Raw genomic sequence first — 15,281 nt, 5'->3', positions numbered from 1 at the left:
CGGGTTCCATCCCTGGAATCCCACATGCTGCGGAGCAACTAAGTCTGTGTGCCACAACTATTGAGCCTGCGTGCCACAACTACTGAAGCCCGCGTGCCTAGAGCCCGTGCTCTGAAATGAGAAGCCACTGCAGTGAGAAGCCCACGCACCGCAAGGAAGAATAGCCTCCATTCGACACAGCTAGAGAAAGCCCACGCACAGCAACAAAGACCCAACGCAGCCAAAAATAAATAATAAAATTAATTAATTTTTTGAAAACAAAAGGGGAGAGAGAGACCGAGGAACATCCGCATAAAGAATTGTAGTCCGTCTGCCTTAGCTTGAGGGGCAGAGGGATGTGCCAGGAAATATGAACATCTTTTTCAGGGGGACCGAATCAGCCCCAGCGACCCAAATTACTAAACTGCAGCCCCCTTAAAACCCGGGAGCAGGGACTTCCCTGGCAGTCCAGTGGCTAAGACTCTGCACTCTCAATGCAAGGGGACCAGGTTCAATCCCTGGTCAGGGAACTAGATCCCACATGCTGCAACTAAGAGTTCACATGCCACAACTAAAGATCCCGCATGCTGCACCTAAGACCCAATGCTGCCAAATAAATACATATTTTTTAAAAGCTTTAAAAAATAATCCATTTTCCAAAAATAAACAGAGCTATGCCACTTGGTCACGCCCCTTCCTAGGCGGGGGGCTGAGTTTAATACAGACCAGGACTTTGCTAAAGCCCCGCCTTCTCCCTAGGGCTCCGCCCTAATCCCGCGCAGGCGTGGCACAAATTTTCCCGCCCCTTAGTGGTGCGGCGGATCTGACGCCTAACGTAACTGCGTCGACGCCATTTTAGCCGGTCCCTCTCCGCACTGGGTGTGGCGGCCATTTTGTTTTCGACACCGAGCGGGAGTTGACGGCAGCCGCTGTGGTGAAAGGCAGGAAAGGGCAGGCCGGTTAGCAAGCGGACGGGCCAACCGGACAGCTAGCCAACAGCAAAGAACTAACCTAGCAATCTACCGCTTAACACATCTAACTAACCGCCCACCAAGTTAACCCGAGCCCCTCCACCGTCAACTCAGGTTCGGCCGGCCCCCGGCCCGCCTGCCGCAGCCGTGGTGGCAGCCCCGGGAGGAGCACTGGCGTCCGTTTCCTTCGGTACGTGTCTGTGGTGAGGAGGGCAAGAGTCCTGGGGAACGGAGGGGTCCGGCGGACGCGGAACGGGAGCTGGCGGCATGTGGAGGCAGACAGGGTGTCCGAGATGGAGGCCCCGGAGGGGGCGGAGCCCCTGAGAGGGAGGCGGGGGAGACCCCGAACTGGAAACTCGCCGCGGGATTGATGGAAAAGTTGGGGATTTGATAGAGTTAAAGAATGTTGTTTGGTGGGTTGAGCAATGTCGGCGGTCCTGACAGGGCTTTGAGAGGGAAGGGCAATCAAAGGAGGACTGCACGACCTTAGGGAACGTTGGAAAGTAATGGCGGCTTCAGGGTTAAATTTGGTGGAGCGCTCCCGGGAGCGAACTCCCAGGTGAATGCCCATTTAGGGAAACCTTGCCTACTCCCTCCCTCCCCCAGCTCCGCAGGCCCTTGCTAAGTCTCCTACTTGATTTTGAAACTGGAATGCTTGTGTCATCCTCTAGATCAGTGGTTCTCAGTTGTGGCTGCACAAGAGAAGCACCGAGGTAGACTCCCCCCCCCCCCTTCGAGGTAGACTTTTTTTTTTTCCCCCTTCAAATTGCTGATCCCCGGACCTCACCATCAGAGATTGTGCTTTAAGTAGTTTGGGCCCAGGCTTCTGTGTTTTGTTGTTGGTTTTTTTTTAAAAAAAAAAAAAAAAAGCCGCCTTGCAGCCAAGGTTGAGAAGGATCGCTCTAGATGAAAAGCCAAACTCTTAACACTTTTTTGGCTGGGTCTGAGTCTGCCATTTTGGAGGCTTGGGCAGATATTTTCTGTCCTGTGGCCTTGGAGTTTATTAGTTTGAGGTAACTAGCTTCTTAAGTTTAAGCACCTGAAATGAGTTTTGGTGTGATCGTCAATAGTCACTGATACAGGCCTTTTCATTCATTTTTGGTTTGGGCCTTTGGCACTTGTTGCAGTGAGGTGGTCATCATTCTCATTTGCTCATTCTGTCCATTGTCCTTTGTAGATTCTCGGGATTTGAAGATGGCTGCACAGTCAGCGCCGAAAGTTGTGCTAAAAAGCACCACCAAGATGTCTCTAAATGAGCGGTGAGGCAGCCAACAGCAACTTCAGCTCGTTCATAAGAAAACATTACTTAAATTGGCCCTGGGGTCCAATGCACAAAAACCGGTTTTAAACTAAATACCAACAGAAGGCTACAGACCTCTGTTTTTAGTTGCATCGTATGTGGTACACAAAACAAATTGGGGGGTTGTTTCAAAACCCCTTATCAGTAGATTTTTATGTTATGCTGTCTGAAATATTTATCTGGTGGGATGTATTTTAAAAAGACTCCTCACACCCTCCCTTTTCTTCACTTTTTTTTTTTTTTTTTTTTTTTAAATTGATACAGGGGTGGTGCAGCTCGGTAGCATGGTACCCTAGCTGCAGTAGGCTTGCTGCCCAGTCCAAGGCCAGCAGTGTTGTGTCTGGCCTGTAAGAGGCGGGTAGCAAGCTATGAATATGTCCAAAGGCCCTTGAATGTCATTCTTGGGCCTTGTAAGAGGCACTCGCTTTGCTCCATTTCACTTTCTTTCCATTCTGCTTTTAGTTTGTTTTTGTTTTCAATTCTTTTACAATTGAATGTTCTTCTCTTTCATTCCATTAAACTTACCTTGACAGGAATAATAGAAGAGTGTCTTCACAAGCTCTTAAATGATTAAACTAATCTTAACTTTTTCAGAAGTAATCACTTAGAGTCAGAAAAAGTAATCATTTGACACTAAGAAAAGTTAAGGCATTTAAAGGCACTTTCTGTCTCTGAGAGCTTTGTTCATTGAGTGCCTTCGACCAGTGACTTTATTAAGTTAATGTTAGACCACTAAAAAATTTACTTATGTTTGTTTGCCTTTTCTGAAGCATATGTACTTCTCTTTATCCCTTAGTGATACACTAATTCTCCATATTCACATTACTACGTGAACAAATACATGAGAGAATGTGATATGCTCCTATAATTTATGTGGGTGTATCATTTCCATGGGCTTTGAAGGTGCCCTAGTCCTTCCTTATATTTGCCCTTAAAATGCACCCTCAGGTCCCCGAAGGTTTTGGCTTGCTTTGTCTGTCTTTGAAACTACATCTTCTGTCTCTTGTCATCACATCTGCTTATTGCATGCTTTTCATACTTTCTACCTCTCTAAAAGCCGTTACCTGAGCCCTTGTTATCACTTTTGATTGAATGTGCTACACTTAGCTGCATTTCTAAGTTTCTGATTCTTGCAAGTTTGTGGAAGCAGAGGAGTCTTTAACCCACATCAGCCTTGATCTAAGTGTACCACTTTACTTAAAGTTCGTGGGATCTGGAGCTCCTGGTCTAGCAAGCCATGAAAATGCCAATAAATGTTTTGTAATAAAGCGTTTATTTAAACATCCATTTTGTTCGACCTTGAAGCTTTACTAATATGCTGAAGAACAAACAGCCGATGCCAGTGAATATTCGGGCTTCGATGCAGCAACAACAGCAGCTAGCCAGTGCCAGAAACAGAAGACTGGCCCAGCAGATGGAGAATAGACCCTCTGTCCAGGCAGCATTAAAACTTAAGCAGGTGAGAGAATGGGTCTTAATGCGCCAGAAGCAGCTGGTGATCCCTGTCAGGTAGTCCACTGAGGCTGTCAGGACGCCATGGATAATTACGAGGTGGCTCAGGGCAAAAGCTGAACTTTTCTGGAGGAAAGAGAAGTTCAGAGAATTCCCATTTTGGCAGGTACCAATAAGTAACTTTTTGTTGTCTTTCTCTTTTAGGGAGTGTGCCATCAAGGTGGCCTGTTTCTTTGTTATCAATGAGTATTAATCTCTTTTGTTCTCTGATCCTTTGCCCTTAAAATAAATTCACTGGCTTTTTCCACAAAGAAATTTTGGTTTCTGTTTTAGATGATCTTCAAAAAATCCTTTATTTCTCACTAAATGGTTTACAAATTAGGGAAATGATTTTATTCTTTCTTCCCTAATACAGGGAGTCTGAAAGGCCTCTTAGTCAAAGGTTTTCAATGCTAAACAGTAGAAAGAGTGGGGTGACCCTCATCTCCACAGCACCTAAAGTTTTGTCAGTGAAGTAGAGCGAGAACACTGAGTAATTTAAGAGTTAGCGGTTCTCTTTCAAATTTCCAGTAAGAGATAATCCTATTCAGATCTGAAATAAAACCTGCTCTTTATTATTCATAGACTTTATATGCAAGTCCGGACAGTGGCTGTGGAAGGATATGTCCAAGCTGTGGCTGGGCGTCTGGAGGGCGGTGCCATGCAACTGTAAGGACTTTAACTGGTAGCACTGCATGGCTGTGCATAAAATCAGCAGTTAAATATAACACCCTTCCACCCCCACCCTGAACCATTGGGCTCACTGACCAAAAATAAACAAGGCCTTCTGCTTCAGCTACCTTAAGCCCTGGAGTGGCTGCATTCATCCTAGACTCAGGAAAGCAGTAAAAGGTGCCACTGTTTTCTAAGAGGAAATACTAAAAATTGTTGAAGACAGGTCTCTGACATATTATTCCGAAGGACCTTTTAACAAGAAGCTTGGGACAGAGGCTGTGCCGAAGAAAGTAGCCTCTAGAGCACTGCTGTCCAATAGAACTTTCCACGGTGTTGGAAGTGTTCTATATCTGTGCTCTCCAACACAGTAGCCATTAGCCACATTGACTGTTGAGTGCTCAAAATGTGGCTAGTGCCATTGAGGAGCTTAAATTTTTATTTTTGTTTATTTTTTAACTTGTAATTTAAATTAGCCACATGTGGCTAGTGGTTACCTTAGCATATAGCACAGCTCTAGAGTGGAAACTGAATGATACAGTTGACATCCTTCAGCTTCTTTTCAATATTAGAGACTAGTATCGGTGGCAAGTAAGGGATGGGAAGGGAGAAGAACTTCTAAGTACTATGCATTCTCCCCTTAAAGCACAGATCTTGGGAGAATGTACTAGGAATGACTAAACACAAGAGACTTGTAGAAAGAAGTCCTGACCTCATGTTGTTCAGAGCCTGCCCCTCTGATTAGAAGCAGTTTATGATCTCATGCTAGAAAGCTAATAATAACAACTCGCAGCATATGGTTGCAGAGAAAGTCGTTTGTAGTCGTTTGTGGGTGAAGCCTGAGGACGCATAATTTACTTTCGTTCATAACGGCGTTATAGGAGAACAGGTTTGCTAGGGCTTTGGTGGTGTTCAAGGCTACACAGTCACCCTCTCCTCTGAAGGAATTTAATTGTCTGAGATGTGGTCTTTGTAGTTTCTCTTTGAGGGACAGATTATTGAAAAATTTCTATCTATGGTATGTCCTTGTTCTCAAATGTGGCCCTGAGTTTTATGATTATAGCTGAACTGTCTTAATTCTAATGCAGGTTTGGCTGGCTTTCTGTGGAGATACGTTTGAGTTATGTGTTTATTTTGAATTTAAAGTCATTATACTGAATTAATGGATCTGTTTGCAAAGGTGGACATGGAATTACATCTATTTAAGATATGTAAGGAAAGGAGATTTGACTTTTTTGTGTTTATTTACATCTTAAGGTAAAAAGTGGACCGTCTGGAGATAGATACTCAGAGGAAAAATGGAACACACTGACCTCTTTGACTGAGAAATCAAACTTGTTCTTAAGTCACAAGAACTCAAATGAAATTGTAATTTAAACTTTGCCCAGAGTGTGATGAACTTCCTATGGTGTTTGAGTAAGCCTTTGAAGACAGTGGTAGTCCTTGGGCAGGTATGAATCCAGTCCTGTCATTGTCAACTGGTGGTTCAAAAGCAGCAGAATCCAGGATTTGAAATACAGTGTTCTTATTAAAACTTACGTTCCAAGTAGTGGTATATGACTTCTGTAGCCAAACTAGTGAGGTAATTTGTGGTGATGCCAGTTTCATGGGACCATACTCAAGCTTCTTAGAAGCTCTGGATCAGAATTCTGCTTGTTTTCTACCATGTTCTGAGGCAAAGGTTTGGTTCTGGTTTGGGATCCTTAGGACACCCCATGCAGGTTTATCTCCCGCCACACAGACATCTCACTTGCTTCTTTTTCTCTGCACTTTGAGTTGCTAAATCCCATTGGATTGCTTTTTTTGATCTCAATTCCCTAACACCTTTTCTTCCAGAAGAGCTTAAAGCAGCGCCTGGGTAAGAGTAACATCCAGGCACGGTTAGGCCGACCAATAGGGGCCCTGGCCAGGGGAGCAATCGGAGGACGAGGCCTGCCCATTATCCAGAGAGGCTTGTCCAGAGGAGGACTTCGTGGGGGACGTGCCACAAGAACCCTACTTAGGGGCGGGATGTCGCTCCGAGGTCAGTGCTCTGTACCTGATAATTGTCGGGCCCCACCCCCTTCCCTTTTCTCTTGGGCTGCTTATGGACACATTTGTTTAACATCTTTAAGCCTGAATTTGTATTAATATAATTAATAACTTTTGAAATGACGTGTTTTTAATAGTGCTGCATGTCTTTTATCGATACCATTCCTTTTCTGATAATGTGCAATGGTGAGAGGCTAGGACCTGCGTTACAACAGGTAATTCATGTCATCTCCATTCCATTTTAAAACACCCTGCTGCTGCTTGAATCAAAGCACATTCGAGTTCTAGAAATAAGTCAAATCTAAGAAACTTCTTGGCCTGTTGGCCTATATCTTAATTAATCATCTCTGTTCCTGGTTCTAGTGAAATACTCTATTACATCTGGAAAAAAGAGGACAAGTTGACCAATAGCACTTAGCTATATGTTACATTTTAGGCACTGTTATTCTGTTCTCTGTATAGTTCTTGTCCCCTACAAAAATGTATTGAGAGCAGGAACCATATCATTTATTTTTAAATCTGCCATAATGCTAGGCACCTACCTGTAATTATTCAATAGATATTCATTAAATGTATGTACTTAACTAATTGACTTAACTCCCAGCTTCTTCCAAAAGTGGATTTGTGGTCAGACTTGTTGAATTGATTGAATAAAGAGCAGCTTAATCTTTTCACACTCAGTGTGCAGCTTGCCCCACCCAACCTAAAAATTAACTGAATTAACTCTCATTTAACCCTCACCGCCTTCCTTTGGTTAGAATCTACTTTGTCTCTCTTGGATTTACCTGCATATACATTGTATGCCTCCTCTCCAAGGTCAAAACCTGCTCCGAGGTGGACGAGCCGTAGCTCCCCGAATGGGCTTAAGAAGAGGTGGTGTTCGAGGTCGTGGAGGTCCTGGGAGAGGGGGCCTAGGGCGTGGAGCTATGGGTCGTGGCGGAATCGGTGGTAGAGGTTAGTCAGCTACCAACTTCAGAGACTAGCTTCCCCTTATTTCTCTCCCTTCAAAACTCAGAGCCACCTTTCTGCACAGCTTCAAGTCACAGGCAGGCTTATTTGTTTGTCTTGTTTGTTTTATGAAACTGGCTTATTTTCTAAATTCACATGCTGGTAATGTGGAGGTCTGTCATGGGTTTTCCAAGAACAGTCAGGTATGTGTTACAGAGCCAGATTATATTCAGACTTCTTTCAGGCTCTTGCAAATTTAAATTGTATTGTTAAAAATGACAGAATGGTCAGTTTGGCGTTTTATCTTTTTCTGTCCCTGACCCACCACCACACACCCCACCCCATAGCTCAAAACCCACTTTGAGTCTAAGAAGAGAGAAGAGGGAGATGTACAAAAATGAAGCAGAGTTAAAGAGGATGGTGAGACTTGGAGCTAGGTATTGACTCTGAAACCAAGTAAATTCAAGATAAAGTTTGTGTCTATGCGAAACCAGAGATGACTCTTTTTGATCAAAGTAGAAAAAGCAAGATGGTATTGTGTCAGTTAACTAACTGACTCTTGTTGATAATCTTACCTTGAGACTTAGTGATATTTGTCCTGTGACCTCATGGCCCAGACTGGAAGAGAGTTTTTAATGGTGTTGCTGTTAATGCCAAATCTCATGGGAGTTTTCTGGCTTAGAGTTTAGTGGAAAACTCCCAGCAACACCTGTCCAGGAAAAATAATATATATTCTTTTAGCCCCTGGGTATATTTGCTTTGGTCTTTTTAAAGTGTGTGGTGGGTCTTCCATAATTTATGACCTTGAAGTTGCCAGGGGATAATAACTATTGGGAAAAGAAATTTGATAACAGAGGGCTTGTTTTCTTCTCTCGCATTATATGTTGCTTGGCTTATTGAGTGAAGTACAAGCTAGTTTGGGTTTCAGGATGAAATAGCATGTTTCCAAATTATCTTGACTTGGTTTCTGAGAGAGACATCACAGGGATTGGGCGGGGAGGAGTCTGAAGTAGCTTTTCAGAAAGCTGGGTATGTTCTGTTAAGTGAATTGAAACCACCTCTCAGATAACCATAATTGTTAAAATGTGAATAGAATCGGGAGATAGAAATGGCTGGGACTACTCAAAATGTTTTTCCCCAATTCCCTTCATTGTTCCTATGTCAGAATAACTCCTCAGTCTCCTGACATAGGATCAGTTCATTAGGTTTGATAAATTTGAGGAGACGAGCTAATCTTTCAGAAGGATCTCCAGTAAAGTTTAATTTGAAAACTGTCTAGCTTCACACCCCTGTTTCTCTGTGCCCTTGTTACTTCCTCCCTATCTTGCTAAATGGGGTTATCTTTAATGTACTTGTATTTTAATTGTAAACTTATAGCGAGTCTCAAATTTTAGTTTCTCTGTCTTAGGAGAGATTAAGAAATTTTTAATTATCAGTTAACTATATTCCCTTACTTTGTTGGTAGAATAAAAAAAATTTAAATAGCATTTAGAGATGAGCATGTAATAAGGGATTCATTATGTGTGCTTTCCATGTGTTGCTTTCTACCCAGTGTGTTTCCTGTTTTTCCAGATTTCTCCTCTTGCCCTGCCCTTCAGCCTTTCTCAGCTAGGCCCCACTGCTCTAAGGGGCATTTACCATAGCACCAATTAAACTTACTTGTAACTGTTTTTCTTGTTTTTCCCTTGGGCCAGGTCGGGGTATGATAGGTCGGGGAAGAGGGGGCTTTGGAGGCAGAGGACGAGGCCGTGGACGAGGGAGAGGTGCCCTTGCTCGCCCTGTACTGACCAAGGAGCAGCTGGACAACCAACTGGATGCATACATGTCAAAAACGAAAGGACACCTGGATGCTGAGTTGGATGCCTACATGGCTCAGACAGATCCCGAAACCAATGATTGAAGCCTGCCCACCCTCCTGTGAGACTCTTGTTAAAGTCACACATCTGTAAATAACCTTGAGATAACAGATGAGAAGAAACTTGATTGATGCTGGAAGGACCTACCATAATAGGCTATGGACTGACTCGCCACCAGTTTGTGCATTTAGTGTGTTCCTTTTACTTTTTGATACTGTGTTGTATGAAACCCTTTTTTCCTCTGACTTGGGTTTTGTTTTGTTGTCGTTTGGGGTTTTTTTTCCTTCGCCCAGACTTCTCTTTGAACATGAATGTGTTGGCCTTGTGGCTAGTACACCCTCTTCCCCGCTCTGCCTTCCCTCACTTGTCATATGCTTTGGCATTCTGACATTTCCTCTGTTCATCTCCCGTGAAAAAGTCCCAGAAAGAGCCCATCAATGTCCCTCCTTAATATCTAGGTTTCTGAGATACAGTTCTGTTCTGCATCATCTTTAAAGAGCCTCTTAAAAGTGTTTAGAAAATGTGGAGCTCAAAAATGCATTCTGCCACGCTGATGTTTTAGTAAAGTAAATTAGGAACTTTGACATAGCTACAGGGCCACCTAACAAGTTACACACGGTAGCAGCTCTGATTTGATTAAAGTTATTACCATGTACATTTACACCACATAACCAGTGTACTGGGTCAGGTATGTGCACTTTCTACCCTGGAATGAGATTTATAAACTTTTCCTCTTGGCTTTGCATCGTGCCCAAAGAGGGTATTTTTGGATTGGCTTACACCTGCAAAAGAGTGGGGAAAGCCATTTGGTTTGGCAGATGCTTCAGAAGGGAAAGGGCTGGAAATTGATGGCAGATATCTGGTGGGAGGGGTCAGAAGATATCCATGCTGAAATGCTGTTATGTTTATACCAGGCCGATCTTGGGCTTCATTCATTGACTTTGACCCTTATTCCCCTTGAAGGTTTAATTAAGTTCAACCATTTTCTGTCAACTGTTCCAGTTTCAGTAGAATCTTTTGTTTCTGGTTCATTATAACAAATTGTTCTCTGAAATCTAGTCAGGACTTTCTCTTTATTTGTTGGGCTCTTTGAAATATTATGGCCACTATAACAATATTTTGATATACCCCTTGTAGAGTTGAGAGTCCTTCATAGTTGTATTAAAATTTGGGGTGGGAGGGGGATGTGACTTTGGGGCAGAAAGTGAACAATTTGCCCTCTTGTGAATAATCCCTGAGGTAAGATTAACCACACAAAGTAATGTACCAACACATTTGGTCCATAGGAAGCTCAAACATAATGGTCTCAGGAGGCAGTTGAGGACCCCGGCCCTGGTTTCCCTTTTCCTCTATGCTGTTTAGGGAAAAGAAGAAGCTAACCACCTCTAATCAAACCAGTTGCCATTGAGCAACCTGGTACCCTAAACTGTTGGGAGGTTGTGTGTTATTGTAGACTGGGAAGGAAATTTTGGCCAGGACAACCTGAACTTGAATCCCATTTGTATGACCTGGGCTACTTAACCTCTGGATTGTGAAGCAAGTTCAGTTGTAGAAGGGAGAGCTTGAAAAGATCATGCAGTGTTAGGACAGAGCCATGCTGACATAACCAATCAGACCTAGTTTTGAAGTGTCTGTACTGTAACTACTTACTCTTAATAGAAGTGGACTGTGAGACTGGAGGTCTTTAGCCCAGACAAGTATTTATAAACCTTTCATCGGAAAGAGTGAAAAAGGTATTTTTGTGTGGGCAAGGCCGATTTTAAGGATAATTCCTTAGATGCCAAACTCCAGTCAGCCCCCAAGGCTCTTCTGTGGGAGAGGTGCTGATTGGCAGTGGGCAGGCTACCCCTTGCGAACTTCACATCCACTAGTAGCCTTTTGTCATCTTCCAGGGCCTCCAGAACACCTTTGGGAGAAAAGGAGGGAGCTGCAAGGTGAGAGTTTTTCTATCCCCCAACCACACAACTTGGGATGACCCGTCTCTGGGATTTTTTCCCCAGCCCCGTCCTTCCCAAATACTTGGACCCTCCTTCAAGGTAGCTAACAGGTATGTGCCCTCAGGATATTTTTAGTCTGGTGGCTTTTGGTACCACTCTCCATAATCCACTGAGATCATCTGTGTAAGAATAAGGAGTGAAAGAGGCACCACTTTTGAAGCCTATGCAAGGGGTGGGGTAACTAGCTGAGGTAGAGATGGGGAGGGGCCAGCAGTATGAGTCTGGGTCTCACAGTGCCCAATTCCAGTTCCATGGAGCCCACACAGGAGATCACCCCGTATACTTTTGGCAAGGTTCCAGGCTAAAAGCAAAGTGTTGGAGTCAGGAAATGAGAGGTGAGGGGTGTACTGGGTGGCAGCAAGTGTCTGAGGCCTCCCACCACCGCCAGTCCATCTGCTGACGTAATTCCCTTGTGAGGGAGAGGTCCATTTCAGAACAGAGCTCCTGGATGCCTCAGCCCCTAGACTAAGAAAGAGAAGCTGGGGCCAGGATACTGGGTCCTTCAACAAAGGGGAACTTGCCGAGGTGCCAGCTGTGCCTTAGCTGTTCACTCTCCTAGGTCAACCTCTTCCAGCTCAGGATTGCCCTGCCCAGGGTGCTTCCAGTCCCACCTCATCCTGCTGACTCAGTACTCCTAGTGCCCACAGGTGTCTGTCCAAAAGGACCTGCCCCGTGTCCTCTACGCCCATCTCTTGCACTGGCCCAGCTTGCAGGGTAGTGAACTAAGACCAGGTTGGGGCTGCTGTTTGTAGCACCTGTGTGATCTTTACTACCTACAAAAATGTCAAGCAGATCTAGTGGTCAGGGGACCCTGAAGCATCCTGGGGCGGGGGGGGGGGGGGGGGCGCGTTACTTTGTGCGTCCCAGTGAAGATGGGCAGTGAGGCAACCACTGGAGCTTAAGGCCCCTTCCCTTTCTGCCTCTTCTATATCCCTCCAACCAGTTGAAGAATTCCTCCCCAACAGTGGGCAAAGGAACTTCCCTACCAGCCATGGACCCTCCAGCTCCACTCACTGCTCATTGCAGTTCCCAGAGTCTCCTTGAGGCCTGTGCCCACTTCTGCCATCCTCGATCCTTCGTGAGTGTCCCGGGTAGAGCAGAATGGGACAAAGAGTCAGCCTGGCTCCCGGGTCAGCCTTTCACTCATTCAGCGACCGTATGCCAAGGGCTTGCCATACAGACGCGAACAAGGCATTGTTAGGCATTGGGAGTACAGAGAAGAGACTGATGAGCTAGAATATGAAAGTCAAGGGAAAGTTTAACAGAGAAGGGGGGCAGAATATTCGAAGGAGAGGGAACGAATAAAAAGGTGCAGGGAAAGTGTGTTCAGTGGTCCTTCAAAGTAGGGTGGGAGACACAACTGACCAGATTGGGTAGCCTGTCAGCCTAACTGTCTGCTAAAGACCTTGGGCTTTATGCTCTGGGTAGTGGGGAGTGATTGAGGACTTTAAGTAGGAGAGTGCCATGGGATGATTATTCAGAAGCGTGGTAGGAAGTGAAAACGGGCTAGAGGGAGAACCATGGAGACCGGGAAACTATTAGGTTAGTCTAAAACAAAACAGAGTTGGCCTGAACCTGGGCAGGCCACACCCTCAGCAGTTTCCTAGCTATCTGAAGTCTGGGATGCCTGTCAGCACAAGAGACAGGAGTCAGGGGTGGCCTGAGCAGTGGAGAAAGCACATGGCATATGCCTCTCCCTGGCCTGCTCTTGTTTGTCTCCCTAGTGTCCCCGTGTGGTGGCCCCATGATGCCTGATCTGCCACCCAACCCAGCCTCCACCACAGCTACCCACTCCCTATGACCTCATACCCTGGAAAGAGCTAAGCTTCCAGACAAGGGGCTGGCAGAGGACAGGCCTTCAGCCCCCATAAGTCCAAATGGCAGCACTTTCCTCCCCTCCTCCAGGCCCCCTGCGGCCTTGTCAGGTAGTTTCAGCTAATACCCACCCACCAGCAGTGAACAGCACCCAGACCAGCACTGTAAATGGGGCAGGCCTAAGGGTTGGCTCCTAGAAGGGAGGCAAAGGGCCCAGAGAGGCTGGGACCTGGGAGGAGACCTGGCCTGGCCTCTGTGTCCCCTCTCCTCTTCCCGTGGGCTGTCCTGTCCATCCCACTGCAACCCCAGCCCTCCCACTACCTCTCGCGCTGATTCTGCAGGCAATGTTGTTAACGAAAGCTCGGCCTCTCTGTACACCGGTGCCAAATCCAATCTCGGAGACAGAGTTTTGGGTGAAATAAAAAAGACAGCTTTACTACTTTGCCAGGCAAAGGGGACACACTGGACTTCTGCCTCAAAAAACTATGTGTCCCAACCCGGGAGGATTTTATTAGTGTCTTATATGGTTCAGAGGTGGGGGGGGGGGGTCTCTGCCAAGATTAGGGTGTGAGCAGGACTGGCACTCCCTTAATCTCCTCTCAGGTGGTCGGTCTCCTAATCTTGATGAGCTTCTCTGGTCCCTTTAATCTTGCCTCAGGTGGTTTCTTGGCAGCTCCCCCCCACCCCTTGATTAGCAACTGTTCAAATCTGGAACTCAGGGAAGGTCATGGAGGCTGAAGTCTTTTTTTTTTTTTTTTTTTTTTTTTTTTTTTGCGGTACGCGGGTCTCTCACTGTTGTAGCCTCTCCCGTTGCGGAGCACAGGCTCCGGACGCGCAGGCTCAGCGGCCATGGCTCACGGGCCCAGCCGCTCCGCGGCATGTGGGATCTTCCCGGACCGGGGCACGAACCCGTGTCCCCTGCATCGGCAGGCGGACTCTCAACCACTGCGCCACCAGGGAAGCCCGAGGGTGAAGTCTTGCCTACAAGAAATGGGGGACGAAAGGGCCTCCGTGGCTGGGAGCCCCCACAGGGCCCCACTCGGTTTCAATGTGAGAAGGGCAAGGGTGCCCAAGCCTCCAGTTCCCTGGGTTCCGGGCACCTTTAAGGACTCACCTCCAGCTCTCTCCCTCCCCACAAATACACATATAGACACAGTTGTCACAGTGGAGGCATGAGAAATGGAATATTTCCTGCCATATCAGTAAACAAATGATGTCACAGTCGTCAGCTTGCAGCCCTCCAACGTGAGCTGGTGAGCCCTGAGGAAACTCAGGGCTGAAAAGAATACCTGCCATCTAGCAGCCATCAGACTGCAGCCACTCCCTATGGTGAGCACGGAGGAAACTCAGGATGTGAAAATACAGGATACTGGCCCCAGATAGCTGAGGTGCATATCGAAGGAATGATTTCAATGAGCCCAGAACTCCTGCATCTTCCCATACATAGAAAAGCACTAAACTCCTTAACTTGGGTTATCTGGTTTTCTTTAACCATAATCTTTTGATGTTCCCAGCTACCTGCCCTTTGTTGCAAAATATCTTTATAACCTGGCTCCCCCCTTCGCCTCCGCTGAGCAGTTCTCTCAGGGTTACTTGAGATGCTGCCTCCCAGGCTTGAAGTCCTAAAAATTCCCACTGAATAAAACATAACTCTCAACTTTTAGGTTGTGAATAATTTTTTAAGTCCATAGGCATATCATCTCGTTTTTGACCCTGAACCTTCCCCAGGCACCACCTCCAGCCTCTTATCAGGAAATCACATCTCCAGACTCCTTATGTTCTGTCTCCAAGTTTTAGCTGGTAGTGTTAGGGTTAGAGTAGGATAATCAAACAGTTAGCTCAGAAACCCCATTAGGGGATTGTAGATAGAGAGAAAACTTCGGGGGGCTTTGGCAGACCACAGTAAGATTAATGATCACTCAAGAAATGAATGGGAAAATCCTGCAACAATGTGGGCTTACTTGACTCATAAACCAGAGCAAATCATTTAGCATCAAAGCCAGATTGGCTCGCTTAACAAAACCAAGCTAACTTGATTAGCAACAAAAGCATACAACAGGAGAATGAGACATGCCTCAAAACAATTAAACAATGGTGACTTGAGACCCACATCCTTCCCAGTGAGCTCAGTAAGTTAATGACCCACAAGACATGCTCTTGGCCCCTAGGACATGCTCTTTGCACACAAAAAAACAATCATTATGGAAAGGGAAAGACCCTC

General features: G+C 45.8%; 1 protein-coding gene across 5 annotated transcripts; it reads left to right on the top strand.

Moving 5' to 3' along the window:
- The first annotated feature begins 861 nt into the window (after positions 1 to 861).
- Positions 862 to 9,493, top strand: CHTOP (chromatin target of PRMT1). 5 transcript variants are annotated; one of them, XM_019919755.3, is made up of 8 exons: positions 862 to 1,140; positions 1,622 to 1,663; positions 2,128 to 2,209; positions 3,556 to 3,709; positions 4,327 to 4,410; positions 6,250 to 6,436; positions 7,261 to 7,398; positions 9,087 to 9,493. In XM_019919755.3, exons 3-8 carry the CDS (start codon positions 2,145 to 2,147, stop codon positions 9,290 to 9,292), a joined length of 834 nt encoding a protein of 277 aa, XP_019775314.1. In that variant the 5' UTR covers positions 862 to 1,140; positions 1,622 to 1,663; positions 2,128 to 2,144; the 3' UTR covers positions 9,293 to 9,493. The 5 variants fall into 5 exon arrangements, with proteins under 5 accessions (XP_019775314.1, XP_019775315.1, XP_019775313.1 ...); XM_019919756.3 differs by lacking the exon at positions 1,622 to 1,663 and having other exon boundaries at positions 6,253 to 6,436; XM_019919754.3 differs by lacking the exon at positions 1,622 to 1,663.
- The last annotated feature ends 5,788 nt before the right edge of the window (positions 9,494 to 15,281 follow it).

The sequence above is a fragment of the Tursiops truncatus genome, chromosome 1 (assembly GCF_011762595.2).
Source record: "Tursiops truncatus isolate mTurTru1 chromosome 1, mTurTru1.mat.Y, whole genome shotgun sequence".
In the NCBI taxonomy this organism is placed as follows: Eukaryota; Metazoa; Chordata; class Mammalia; order Artiodactyla; family Delphinidae; genus Tursiops; species Tursiops truncatus.
The sequence above is the reverse complement of the archived record's forward strand: the minus strand, read 5'-3'. Positions and strand labels throughout refer to the sequence as shown.

Bases quoted from the DNA above. Each gene is read 5' to 3' on its own strand.
- CHTOP (XM_019919754.3), top strand. From the start codon at position 2,145: ATGGCTGCACAGTCAGCGCCGAAAGTTGTGCTAAAAAGCACCACCAAG. The intron at 2,210-3,555 runs GTGAGGCAGCCA...TCGACCTTGAAG, and splicing joins AAGATGTCTCTAAATGAGCG to CTTTACTAATATGCTGAAGA. The intron at 7,399-9,086 runs GTTAGTCAGCTA...CCCTTGGGCCAG, and splicing joins TGGCGGAATCGGTGGTAGAG to GTCGGGGTATGATAGGTCGG.